This window comes from Daktulosphaira vitifoliae, unplaced genomic scaffold (genome assembly GCF_025091365.1).
Source record: "Daktulosphaira vitifoliae isolate Bord-2020 unplaced genomic scaffold, ASM2509136v1 Scaffold_2, whole genome shotgun sequence".
NCBI classification, from domain to species: Eukaryota; Metazoa; Arthropoda; class Insecta; order Hemiptera; family Phylloxeridae; genus Daktulosphaira; species Daktulosphaira vitifoliae.
This window is the reverse complement of record NW_026099573.1, coordinates 4,559,296-4,573,855: the sequence shown is the minus strand read 5'-3', so window position 1 is coordinate 4,573,855 and position 14,560 is coordinate 4,559,296. Positions and strand designations below refer to the sequence as shown.

The 14,560-nt window shown below is 30.3% G+C and overlaps 1 protein-coding gene across 1 annotated transcript in view; it reads right to left on the bottom strand.

The window, feature by feature from the left end:
- LOC126897881 (tubulin glycylase 3A-like) overlaps positions 1-13,850 on the bottom strand; it is a 21,621-nt gene extending 7,771 nt beyond the window's left edge. The window contains exons 1-10 of the mRNA XM_050671822.1: positions 13,748-13,850; positions 13,518-13,702; positions 13,229-13,358; positions 12,951-13,168; positions 12,680-12,877; positions 12,412-12,610; positions 12,062-12,274; positions 11,903-11,993; positions 11,677-11,841; positions 10,800-11,053 (exon numbers count right to left, since the gene is read on the bottom strand). Coding sequence (XP_050527779.1) covers positions 10,800-11,053; positions 11,677-11,841; positions 11,903-11,993; positions 12,062-12,274; positions 12,412-12,610; positions 12,680-12,877; positions 12,951-13,168; positions 13,229-13,358; positions 13,518-13,702; positions 13,748-13,850 — 1,756 coding nt within the window. The remainder of the gene's footprint in view (positions 1-10,799; positions 11,054-11,676; positions 11,842-11,902; positions 11,994-12,061; positions 12,275-12,411; positions 12,611-12,679; positions 12,878-12,950; positions 13,169-13,228; positions 13,359-13,517; positions 13,703-13,747) is intronic.
- Positions 13,851-14,560: the final 710 nt, after the last annotated feature.

Here is a 14,560-nt window from a genome sequence, read left to right as displayed (position 1 = left end):
AATTATGGGTTTTGTATTTTATTTTAATAGAAGTTGATGTTGCTTTTGCAATTATCCATCAATTTTTTAAAATTAAACACTATCTACAGATTTGCATCGAAGCGTTTCTTATGATAGTGATTTTAATCACTGTCAGATTAAATTTAGACTGAACCCAACTATGCAATGTCTCCACTATGCCGCGACCCCACTGTGCTACCGTTTTTTTACTTAAAATTATCATAGTTTTTTGAACAATGGATGACTAGACACAAATTTTTTTTTTTATAGATAAATTAAGTAATTACCTATCATTTAATGTATTGTTTTGAAAATCTGAACCTTTACCTACTCACAGAGAGAGATTCAAAATGATAACTTATAAAAAAAACACTTTTAAAGCACATTGAACAAAAAAGTTGAAAATAATTTTTCAAACAAGCTTAAAACAATAATGAACGAAAAATATGACACAAAGGGCCCACGCTTTTTTTCACAATAATACTATTATTTTTCGTTCATTATTGTTTTGAGTTCATTTAAAAATTATTTTTTAATTTTTAGTTCGATATGCTTTAAAATCATGTTTTTTTAAACTAAATTTATTTTCCACTTTTTGGTTTTTTATGACATTGCTGTCATAGTCACGGAGTGTTTATTGTCAATTATGACTATCAATAGAAATAATTTCTGTATTGCCCGTTAGTGTTTATAAACTCACAACAATGTGTCTTACTACCATTGATAATAAAGGCTATAAACCTGCGAATATCGTCATAAAAAACCAATTAGCTACCTATATTTGTTGTAATCCCTTATGTATTATACATGTAAATAAAATAAAAAATAAATAGGGACACCAAAAAAAAAATTAATATAAAAAATTCGCCATACGTCCTTTAGAGTAGGGGTCAAAAAAAATTTAATATCCAGTGCCGGAAATTATTAAGAACAATTCGAATCATAAGGCGTTAGTTACACATTATTCTAGAATTATTAACTATGTAATACTTTTTAAGTTCATCCCTTATACCTGGTAACGATGTCAACTTTGTTTATTTAAATGGGAACATATATTGAATTTAATAAAATGTTTTTGAATTTAATAATAAGTTACATTTGTTTTTTATATTTTTTATGACAATTGGTGTCACAGTCACTGATTGTTTATTATCAATTATGACTATCAATAGATATACTTTTTGTATTGTTAGTTAGTGTATTTTTAAACTCACAACAATGTGCCTTACTACCATTAATATTAAGTTATTTTTAATGGTAGTAAGGTATTATTATTGTTAATAACAATGCTGTGTACCTGCGAATATCGATGTCATAAAAAAACAATTAGCTACCTGTATTTGCAATTCCTTGTATAATATCATGTATATTATCTCAAAAATTTGAAACTTTTAAGTTTATATATAATAAACAAATAAAGTTATATTGAAAATTCAAATGTCACTTATTATTAAATTAAAAACTCGAACATTTTATTAAATTCAATATATGTGTTCCCATTTAAAAAAGTTGACACCGTTATCAGGCATAAGGGATGAACTTAAAAAGTATGACATAATTTAAATTATTATTATTCTTTAAGTTATTGATCAGCCGTCCAGTTATTAATATGACAATCGGTTGTCTACCCGCCCTTGACACCGTGACAGACCGCCACCGAGTATGAATTACAGATTTTACGTTCTGTTCCATTTCCGACCTAATTGGTTGGCGTTTTAAGATTTGAGTTCTTTTGCAATTGTGTAAACTATACTTTATCTGTATATATTTAACTGTAATTATGTTTAAACGGTAAAACATAAAAAGTGTAATTTGCTCAATAAAATACATATTTATACTAATTCGCATTATTACAATTGTCTTTGTCGAATTGGGTTGTATCTCAATTGAGTGGTGTTTCTCCGTCCTATTGTGTTATTAGTTTCTCCAGAAATAACAATGGATTTTAAGAGCTTTTTAACAACTTTTTTTTAGTTATTTTAGTTAAAGTAAATCATTAATATTAATTCAGTTCATATTTCAATTGTAGAATCTTTTTAAACACCAAAGGTTACTAGGAAATGATTACTATTATTTCTGTTTAAGTTATGTATTACGATAAAAATACAAAAAAAATTGAACTCTTCTGATAAATTTACTACAAATAACAATTATAAAACTTCTTGACTGCATATTAATCTTAACGATACAGTTTTTTAAATAATCATAAAATTTCATGTAGCTAAATTTAATGAAACCATTCATGCATTCTTCTTTAATTTTTTCAACTAATTCATTATTAATATAGTCGAAAAACTCCATTAAATTATTAATGTACGTATTCATTATCTCGTTAAAAAAATTTTACTTTATCCGAGAAAATTATGTAATGAAGAATAAATCTATTATTACCAGATCGATTAATACCAGAGCCATAAAGTTTTTCAATAATACACGTAGAGTCTTCATACTTCCATTTCCATGAATATCTAGATATATTAATCCATGGTGAAACTGATATCAAATGAATATCTGAACTTCCGTGTTTTGATTTGAATAAGAAAACATCGTTATTTTTGCGATTAAGTTTTTACTTCAAAGAATCCATTTTTTCTTTTATATTCGAAAATTTATGTCATAGGATTTGTATTGGCGAATGCAACCCTCACGCGCTCCTCCCATTCATTGGCGCATCCTTTAGTAACAGTGAGCGTAACAGACATCTAATTGTGCTCCAATAGTATTTATGATTTTTTTTTAAGACATTCCACACAATTATTAATTATATTCATTAGTTTAATATTACAATTTCGATATGTTTAGACACCTGAGACAATATTGATACTTACTATCACACAAATAATCTCACCCTTATACGAGTTGATTGTCAAATATATCCGTGACATGGAATATTATCCTGAATAGGACAGCTGCTTGTGTTGCAATAGTATTTTCTGTAGCTCGTGCTATACACACTTGTTATGCACCATTTACAATTAATGTACAAATACTTAATTTTTAAATAGCAGTTATTACTCTTAGATGTTACTAAAGTAATACCAAAATTCTTAAATATTCTAGCTAGTCCATTTGAGATGCCCGGATAATATAAAATTGGTGATCTATATAAGGGAAATTTTTCTAGTTGGGGTGTCAGTATGTGTTTAGCGTTGATAATGGTAATATTGTTTCCGAAATACGTATCCGCGACTTATCAGTAATTTTTTTGTGGCTTTTGAGTTTAATAATTTTTAGTTTTTTAAATTAATAATATTTTTAATATAGTTTTAATTTTATTTAATTAATTAGCCACAGGTGATGAATTCTTATTATATAATAATGGCGTTCGGGCCTTTTGATCATAATAAAGAGTCAAACAAACTGACGCAGACCAAGACGAAAATACGCCTAATTGGAGCTGATATATATTTCCCAAAAATTTCGAGCTAAAGATGTACCAAGTGACTGAACATAAATTAAAAAGAAAAAATTTAAAATTTACTTTCAGAATACAAAAATAAGGGCCAAATAAATAATTTTAATAAAAGTCCGGTAGTTTCATTTTCTAAAAAATGGGGGGACGATTTAATTAAAAATTACACAAACATTGTGTTTTTCGCTTGAAGAAACTGAAATACTTAAGTTGGGTCTTAAAACAAGTTTTTTACCAAAAAAATTCCCTATGGAAGATTTACTAGTAGGCATTGAAATGGGGGTTAAAAGTATTGACTTTAATAATCAAGAATTAGCAAGAAGGGAGTGTTTAAATATTCTACAAAGGAGGTTTAGAAAAAATAAAAAACATTCACGATTCATACAGGACTTAAAAAATAAAAACTGTTTTTATTTAAAGTCAGATAACGGAAATTCTATAGTAATACTAAAGAAAGATTTTTTAATCTTTTGAAAGATTATCAAGAGGGTCCCTATAAAAAGATTAAAAAGAATCCATTAAGTAAAATGATAAGGAATGCTACAAAAGGGAGTCATATTAGGGTATAATAACTGATGAGCTGTAATTGGTTGATAAGCCACACCCACTATGAGGGTGTTAAAACAAAATGGTAACCATTTATTAAGTGATACAATGTAATGGAGTCCTTTTAGTGGTGGGTTTATATAAAAATATACGGTTGTAGTATAATATAATATGCATGGGGGAATATGTTAAAGAGATGTGGAGTGTTCATATTGTATAGAATTTAAGATTAATATGCACTCAGGAAATTTTATAATTACTATATACAGTAAATTTATCAGAAAAGCTCTACTTTTTTGCATTTTGTAATGTTACAGAATTTGACTAGTTTTTTTTTAATAAATCTTATCAATGAGAGGTGTGTGCAGTAGGTGTAAAGTATTTTAATAATTGTGTATGTGATAACCTCCACTAGTCAACCGGTCCGATATCTGTCATCTTATCGTCATCAGCTGACCGTACACTGTGAACCTGTACCAATATTGTTATTTCCCCTCAATGAACGTGTTCAAAGTTGGCACTACCACCCGGCGTCATGATCACCGGCCACTACACAAATGCCGCTACAACGGATTCTTTATTTTTTCCCAACCAAACTACCGAGGCGACAAGTCTTTTTTTGTCTATTGTATTTATTTTGAAAACCACGTTTTCTTTTAGTTTTTTTGAACTCCGTTTTTTTGTTAAAATAAACGTTGAGATGTCGATGATGGCGTAAGGCGCGAACTATTGCCGGTGGTGGGCCGGCACTCCTCAAGAAAACAACAACAAGTACAACAGAAAAACCCCCTTTTCAAACCCCTTATTAATGTTATATGTATGGCACCTTTATCTTCTTTTTGTTTTAGCTTCGATGCGAAGCTGAGAAGGTATTGGTTTTACTATGATGTGTTTTTTTTTTTTTTGTGTCTGTTACCACTTTTTCTCAGCTTTCGCCGAACCGATTTCTTTCAACGATACGTCAAAAGATCACAAATCGTATCTTGTCGAAGACATAACCCTTAAAAATTGAAAAAAATTCCCTCGTTCCCTGTAAATGGGGGAAACCTCCAAAAAAATTACAAATTTAAAAATCACTAATTTTTTCAATTTTTTTTACTAAAATGTGCCGTAACTTTTTCAAAAATGAACATATCAATACAATTTTTTTTTTATAGATGCTTGATGTTTTTACCTATCATTTGATATATTTTTTTTGTAAATCTGACCCTTTATCTGCCCACAGGGGGGGATTTAAAAAGACAACTTTTTCACAAAAAATTAACTTTTGAAAATGTTCCGGAAGGTCTGACACTTTTATATATATCTTAAATTGAAGCTAATGTAATATACTTTAATTTAAAAAAAAAAAATTTGACCTCTGGGCTTGTTTTCACGGCGAAAATGGCTATCAAATGCTATTTTCGTGTGAAAATTCTCGATTTTATTTTTTATATTATATTTAACTTTATAATGCTATAACTTATTGAAAAGTGTATGGATCAACACAATTTTTTTATGAGAAATAATATTTTTTAATAATTTCATTCGACATACTTTATCTTAATCAAGATATTAATAAGGAACTAGCAGATCATGTAGCTTTTGGAATAATACACCGATTTTTTAAAATTAAACACTATCTAAAGATTTGCATCGAAGCGTTTTTTTTTATAGTGATTTTAATCACTGTCAGATATCATTATACTTGATCCATCTATACCACGTCACCACTGTGCCGCGACCCACGTGTTCTGGGTTTTTTCTTTCTCTTTTCTGATGAATATATATATTTAAAATTATACATTTAAATTTTCAATAATTAAAAAGAAAAAATATTATATTATACCTGGCCTATGTTTTTTTCTTTCTATACCCTTTCTCTTTTTATTAATATTTGTTTTTTTTTAAAGACAAAACCTAGTAGCTCCGTCAACATGTACTATCTTGCTTGGCGCGGCTACTAGGTCACTGTCCAGTGGTCCCCCTGGGCAGTGGGTAAATAGTAGGCCCTCTGTTTGGCTGAAACCTTACAATTTTTATCGCAATACATCCCTTAAATAGAAATCATAGTAATCATTTCTAATTAACTTTTGATGTTAAAAATATTCAACAATTGAAATATACAAAACTGAATTCATTTTAATGATTTACTTTAACTGAAAAAAAAAAAGGTATTAAAAAGATCTACTCAATTGTGGGATTTATATATTTTGATTATGATAGTAAAAATCGATTGTTAAAATTCAGGTGAAACTAAAAATCATTTTTTTTTTTACATTTGTGACTTATATAGTATCATGTTACCAAAAAGTTTGGAATATTAAGTCTATAATATTTTAAAAATTTTTTACATTGTCAAAAAAATGTTATAGACTATTAGTAACAGACACAAATAAAGTTAAAAAATTTTCTAACAAAAAAAATGCAAAATATTAATTGCCACAGGCGGATTCGAACCTGGTACCGTGAAAGACACAAGTGTTCCCGATTCGTAAACGGTTCGTCGCTTTTCCTGGTTATTAAATTTGGCAATTTATGTTAATTAAAATTTACTATAAGCACAACTTAAGTCAAGACCATAAAAATTGTTACGTTATAAGGGTGTCTTATAAAAATATGTAAACCAAAAATATTCCATCTGTATCTGTTTAAACTAACGAAGGCCATTTGAAACGTAAAAGAGAAAATAGAAAATACATTAAAAAAATAGCGAGTGTTTCATTATATACTGGAACAAAGTGCATAGCACAACGTGGTGATGACGAAATCGTTAAAAGTTTAAACTATGGTAATTTTTTAGAACTCCTGCATAATAAATGAACAGTGTGAAGTTTTAGGACAAAATGTACTTCAAAATGGCAAATTCAAAATGAAATGATTATTTTCAATCAAATAACTTTGGAAAAAATCAGCTTTGAACTACATAGTTGTAATTATTTTGCTCTCATAGTTGATAAAACAAAAGATATAAGCAAGACAGAACAGTTATCGGTAGTATTACGTTATTATATTCAAGATTCAATACATGAAAGATTCGTGGGTTTTAAGCCTGCTAAACAGTTAAATGCGCCTTCATTTCTAAATTATAACAAAGAAACACAACAACAATGTTCAGTAGATGTACAAATATGTGTGGCACAAATTTATGACGGGGCAGTCGTAATAAGTGGTAAATTAAATGGTGTTCAAAAATTATTTCGTAACGGAGTTCCGCATTGTTATAAATTTAGTTATTACAGGTATATGTAAAGATATAAGTGATGTGAAATTATTTTTTGATTTGATAGAAGATTTATATGTGTTTGTATCAGGTTCTGCAGTTAATTCGCTTTTTAATTATTCGCTCGGTGTCGTTAAAGCAGACGTGGCCGGACATTACTTGGGTTAAACGATATGCTATCTCACCGTGAGTCCGGTCCACCCACCTGTTCAGCCAACAGGAAACCCGCCGCCTTTCCAAACACCGTTCGGTACGCTGTAACTGTCCGGATCGCCGCCCACCTTTGCACCCTGAGCAGGGCTTCACGGTTTTACTCAAGAGTATCCGCCCAAACAGGGGACCCGTACTAAAGGACCGAGTGTACGACGCTGACAAAAGTCTGTGCCACATTTCCCTCGGCTCTTCCAGATAGGGCATGAGTCCCGCCAGACAATTCATGACTTTCTGGGCCGCACGAGTAATGTGCGGCCCGAACTTTAGATGTTTGTCTATAACAGGGCCCAGGTAAGTCATGGAGTCCTTAAGCGGGATCTCTACCCTCAGCACAGCGATCCGTGGGGGAGTGAACTTGTACCTGCTCGTGAACAACACCGCTTCGTTTTTGTCCAGGGCGAGGCTCAGTCCACTCCCCTGCTGCTGGATCCAGGCGGTGACTTCGTTGAGCGTGCAGTTCGCACGAGATACAACCTACTCGGACGAGGCGCCTTTTCCGCCAACACCAGCGTGTCGTCCGCGTAGCAGGCTCACCGCCATCTCGAAGTCCTGCTCAGTTTTGGCCCTGAGGGTCAAGTCCCTGAAGAGGGTGGCCGCGTCGTCCGTGGACCTCCCCCTCCTGAAGCCGAACTGGCACCCGGCCAGCCCGCCGAAGTCGGCCAGGTGGGCTTCGATGCGGGTGACGAGCAGGCACTCGAGGATCTTCCACAAGTCGTCCAACATGCAGAGCGGTCGGTACGATGAGGGGAGACCGTCGGGCTTGTCACCCTTCCTCAGAAGCACCAACCTGGCCTTCTTCCACCTCGCGGAGAATTCACCCTCCAAGAGGCAGCGTTCACGACGGCGCGTATCAAATTCGGGGCTAGGTTGTTTAACAACCCCCACACCCGGTTTGAAATCGCATTGTGGCGGAGAACTGTGTTCCGGCCCCGCACGCGCGTCATGTCAGAGAATATTGTCGTAATACAATAAAAGAAAATGAAACAAGTGTAAATGTAATTCTGGTACGAAGATGAATATGAGTATGTGGTGCCTGCTGTCTAGGTTGTCACGTGCGTGTTGTCGTACAGCAGTCACCGTGTTCGGCTAACACTCCGGGTTAGCTGTGGGTTATAGGAAGAGAATAAGGGTAACACCTAGGTATGAGGTGCAAACGAAGTGCAAGACACAAATACCCTGAAATGTTGTGGAAGAGAGTAGATAGATTTAAAAAGGAATAAACAAAGACTTTACTTTAAGCAGTAAGCCGGACAGCGACAACCGAGTACTGAGACTGATGAATGACACAAGGCACTGGAGTCGACTGACGATGATGGTCAGGTCTATTGGGTTTATAATAATTAGAATTATTGCCAATTTGGCAATCAATAATATTTGTTAATTCATCAGTCTCAGGAAGCGGATGTGCTGTCTGTATTTTATTAAAATAATTCTCACAATAATGGTAATGTGACACCATTACAATATAGTATTAATAAAATCGTTAATTTTCACACTTAGAAATATGAGAGCCGATTCAAAGGATTCTTTTAATGAATGTAATGGATCAAATAATTTTATAAACTTTGAACAAATTTATGAAGAAGCTTTGAATATTTTTAAAGCAAATAATATACCATTACCTAGTGAACAAACTCAAACTACTAGAAAAAAGCGTTTTCTTCAAAAGTTTAAATCATTTTTTATGGATGAAAATATATCGTTAGAAAATGAATCAGCTCAGGATAAAAATGATTTTCGCACAAAATTATTTTTGCCAGTTTTAGACAAAATTATTAATGAGTTAGAAAACCGATTTTCAAATAATTCTTGTATTTTAAATGCCATTGATTATTAATACACGAAAAATGCCAAATTTCTGAGCTATGATGATCTTAAACCTTTAGCACAACATTATAAATTGAATACAGAAACACTAAAAGCAGAACTTAAAATATTGCCAAACACAATAAATATTTATCAATAAGAAAATTAAATAAAAATTACTAATTTAATGAATTTTGTTGATTTATTGGAAAAATATATAATTGTTTTTAATAAAACATACAAAATGGCTATAATCTTAATTACAATTCCTGTATCAAGTGCAGGATGTGAAAGGACATTTTCTTGTCTAAGGAAACTTAAGACATACATGCGAAACAAAATGACAGATGAACGCCTATCTAATTTATCAATGATGAGTATTGAAAAAATATTGGCAAAATCTTTCGACTTAGAAGAAGTTATTAATAAATTCACACTGAATCATAATAATTGAAAAATTATTTTGTTATAATTTTTTTAAACTGTTTAATTTAAACTCCAAATTGGTAGATACCTTAAACATACTTATATTAATTATTTAAAGTTTTTAAGGAATAAAAGGTGGAAAATATTTAATTTGTTTATTTATATTTATTGTTTTAATAAATTTTGTACTTTTATTACTACAACATATTGATCTAATAAAATGTTTTTAAATCTTAAATTTGAATAGAAAAAAATTGTATTATGTAAAATGTAGATACTAAGTAATTGATAAATAATTTTTTGGGGAGGGGGTAAGTAAATGGTGGCTCTCTAAGAAAAATGTTGGTCATAATTTGGCCACCCCAATCGTGTAATCCTAGCTACGTGCCTGCAAATGACTAGCGTAATGTCAGAAGTGATCGGTGCTACTTTTCGGACTGAGTGGGTATGAGGGTTGTCTGTAGTTTCACCGACCGTCGGTTTTCAAGATCCAAGTCAAGGAAGAAGGACGCAGCAGTTACCCCTTTTTATATTCCATATTTATTTATTTATTTTTGTTGTAAATTATTTTTTTTAAATAAAGCAATTTAGTTTGTGTTTGGTTATTCACTATAAGTATGTTTTTATTTTATCGCGTAGAATAAATTTGTCTACATTAGACAAATTTATAAATAACACAATAGTATTGATAGTAACATTTAGAACAATTCTAAATACAAAACAACTGCATGAGTCCACCTGCGTGCATCTACTTTAGGCATAAGTCACGTAATCGGAAAGTAATTAAAGGATGGTGTCGTCACCCCGTGGGGTGCCTTAACTATATTTTAATTATTTCTATTTTCGATATCATCATTGTCGGCGAACTGCAGTAATCGATACACGTCTAGGGTGCTCGTGCAAGGCGGTACTCTACTGTTATGTGTCGTTGGTACTCTGCGGATACCACGACATGTTAAGGGCTATTTGTGCAATATTCACAGATTAAGCTACACGACGTAACGACTATAGTATTACTAGTTCAACTAGCTTAAGCCACTCATACTGTTAATTTATAACGAAATTTGATATATTTTACTCATAGTAGAGTATCACACTCTGTTTATAATATTTTATGATTACAGTCCACTTACCCGTATTATCAGATTTTGTTTAATAACAGCATTAAAATTAAAAACTTCTTGTAATATTTACCTTTTATTATATCTTTAAGTAAAATGGTTGATAAATTTGCTATAATACTTGTAGAAGGATTCAAACCAGGTATTGAGTTTATTTCAATCAAATATGGTATAAAATTATCAGTGATCACAAAGTCTGCTCCAAATAATTGAAATGTATTTTTTCTATATGATGACGATATTTGTGATGCTTTAATTACAGTATAAATGCTTTCGCCCATTCCTGGAAATATTAACTCATCCCATACTCTGTTCTGACCAATTTTTCTTTTCCATAATAAAATTAATTTATTATTTTTAATAAAATACTTTTTATAAATTTAAATAATAAATATTTCAATTTGTGTATAGTTGTAATTATTTATTTTTTATGTTATGTTATAATAATAGATTCAAAACCATTAAATTATTTTAAAAGTCACTATAACAATTCTCATGATTTATTTCAGTACATTTATATATTGTAAATGTAAACTATTTATTTTCATAGGTTTACTATTAAAAGTGTGTCATCTTCTTTTTCCTTGCCTTAATCCCAACTACTTGGGGTCGGCCACCCATATCTCTAAATTTCCACTTTACATAATCTCCCTCATCATCTACGCTTACATCAACCGTTCTCATATCGCATTATTAACATCCCTCCATTTCTTTTTTGGTTTTTCTCTACCTCCTCTTCTTCCTTCAACATTAATTTCTATAACTATTCTTATAGCTTCCAATTCCTCTCTCCTTATAAAATGACAAGACAAATAGTCTTGTCTTCAAGTCTATTTTCTCTAGTCTTATCCACGATAAGACTAGAGAACACTACACCTATAATACCTCTTAAATGTTCATTCCTTTCCAATAGCACTAGTAATAAATTACTATTACTAGTGTGTACATACATAAAATAGTCTTTTAACTCTTTGTAATCCCACATACATTCTTCAGGTACTCCTATATCTTTTTTCTTGCGATATTTCATTTGTAATCGAACATTACTTAGATGAATTGATTCATGCATATCTTTTAAAGTGAATTTTTTTGAACAAAATCGTACATAGCCTTCTCTGTAAAATATTTGTAATTAAAGTATACCTTTTTAAAAAGAAAATTCTTTATTTTAATTACTTATACATCCATACAACAATAGGGTTCATATCAGTTACTAAAAACCATTGTCTTAAATCAACTTTGCACGAATTAATTAAAAGGGGTTTCTCTATAGAGAGATAATATATATATATATTATTATATTGAGCATAATGTTTTATTACATTTTTTTCTCACCTATATATTTTTGTACAATAAAACTACTTCCCGAATCTGTATCTAAGAGAATTTTTTCTTTTATTACATCTAAATGTCTAGCCATTACTATTCCTTGACCTGAACAATTGGATATAGGTTTCACAATCCACGTATTTGTGCTACCATCTATATAGTGTTGTGAACGATATTGCTCTACACAATCAAGTAAATACTTACATCTTGCATAAATATCTTGCTGTTAAATTGATAAAATCATAATATTTTAATATTAAAATGCTAATACATTGTTCACATCAAATATTACTTTTAATATTTTTCGTAGATAAATTTTAGTTAAATTTTTTTTTTATAGAATGTACTTTATTAACCTACTTCGACTTGGTAGTTATATTCATAGGAAAAATTTGCATTATTATTAATTAACTTCCAGTAATTGTTCATGAATTTATTCCATATTTCAACCTGATTTTCAAATATCCACATGGTTTTATCGACAAGACCGGTCTTTTGTTCAATTATATATTCATATATTCGCCACTCAACAAAGTTGATCATTTCATATGGCAGCTATTAATAATAAAAATATTTAAATAACTAAAAAGTTATTTGGTAATAAATAACAAAAATTGAACTTACATCGCCTTCTTTTGAAAACAACACTTTTTTGTTTTCAATTGCTTCAACTATCGTCTTAAGTGTACCAATTAGTGCAGTCATGTAATAGTCTTTTAAAAATTTGTCCCAATCAGCCTTTCCCCGGACATAATGACACCTTGGAAACATAATATTTGATAATTTGTCAAGATAAGGCTCTAAACAATGAGCTAATCCTTTCTATAATCCAAAATAATTTAGATACTCTCTAGGTAAGATTTAAAACAAATTAAATTATTGAAAGCTAACAAACTTTTGAACAAAACATATAGCTAGTAATTTGACTAACTACAGTAGATTCGTGAATGTTACTCCAATTAAATAACCGTTTTCTTGTGACAAACACAAAGTCTGATTTATAATTCTTTAGTATGTTCCAAGACTGTGCACTTTTTAAACGATCCCAAATCGCTTCATTAATACTACAATATGATAATAATGGCGGTGACTCAACCCAATTGACGGAATTTACTTTAAATAATAATATACATTTAAATTATATACGTTGAATATTTTTCGAATTAATGTTACTTGTCGATTTTGTATAATGAAAGTAATTTATGGGTGGTTTTGATGGATTGATTTTCTCCACCCAGCCACGTTGTTTTAATTCTTGAACTACTATTGGAAAATACCCCAAAACTGAGAACACTTTTCGAGTCTTAAAAAAATATTTTTTTATAAAAATCATTACAATGTAGTTCATCGAGTAAATAAACAAAATCCAGATAATCAAATATTGATTAATAACTAATAGCTAATAACTAAAAACATTTATATTTCTTTTTACCTACCTCAATAAATTATTTTTGATATTTACCTTGATAGCTTTTAGTGCCTGATAGGTGACACTTGATAAGGTTTCTGTATTTAATGTTATATTTAATGAAACACAATCCAACAACTGTATTTTACATTCTTGCGTTAATGCTTGATGAAGTTTTTTGATATAATTTTTTGAATTTAATTGATATCTATTATTAATTGTCAGACGATTTGTAGATTCTTCAATTTTTTGTTCTTTATTATTTTGATCATAAATATTATTACCATTTTGAATTGTAGGAATTATTACATTCACGTTTTGTTCCAAGATATTCTTATTTTCCTTGTTAATTGGTGTTTTTATTTCTGTGTTAATAGTATTCTTCATTGCTATTTTCAAAAAATCTATTTGTTCTTTAGTTTTATTTTGAGTGTACATCGAGTATTATAATTATTTAAAATATCTATTTTGTTATAAAGTGTATTTATAAAAAAAAAAAAATTAAGGGCCCATGAAGATATTATTTAGGACATTTAATTGGAAACTAATTATAGTTAGCTGGTAAACATAGCAACCGAATCATATTGATATATATATATACATACTTAATAATAATTTTAATGTTAAGCCAAGCTTGAAACAATATAAACAACAGTCGAACATTATTATAATTGTACAACTTAATATGCTTTTTAAATATTCGTAGCACTCGTAGTTTATCTTAGCTATTTATGTATTTTTCATGTCTTTATCCAAAGCTGCTAGAAAAAAAATTCAACTGAAAAATTAATTAAATTTGAGGTGTAAAAGGATTTTGTTAATCATTAAGGAACAGTACAAACATAATTGAAAAAACTAAAAATCATTTTAAATTCTTCCCCAAATTCCCCTAACTATTTTGAATGTCAATTGTCAGGAAAAAGATGTTATTCTGATATTTTTTATACGCATGAACCGGTTTAAGTAGTTTTATAAGTTCCTATTTTAAGCAATTGAAATATAAATTACTTCATATTAAAGTGATGGACATGGAGAGGAGTTAGGAAGCTAGGTGGAAAGCAAGGCTACCCGGATCATCATCTAACGAAAAAATAAAT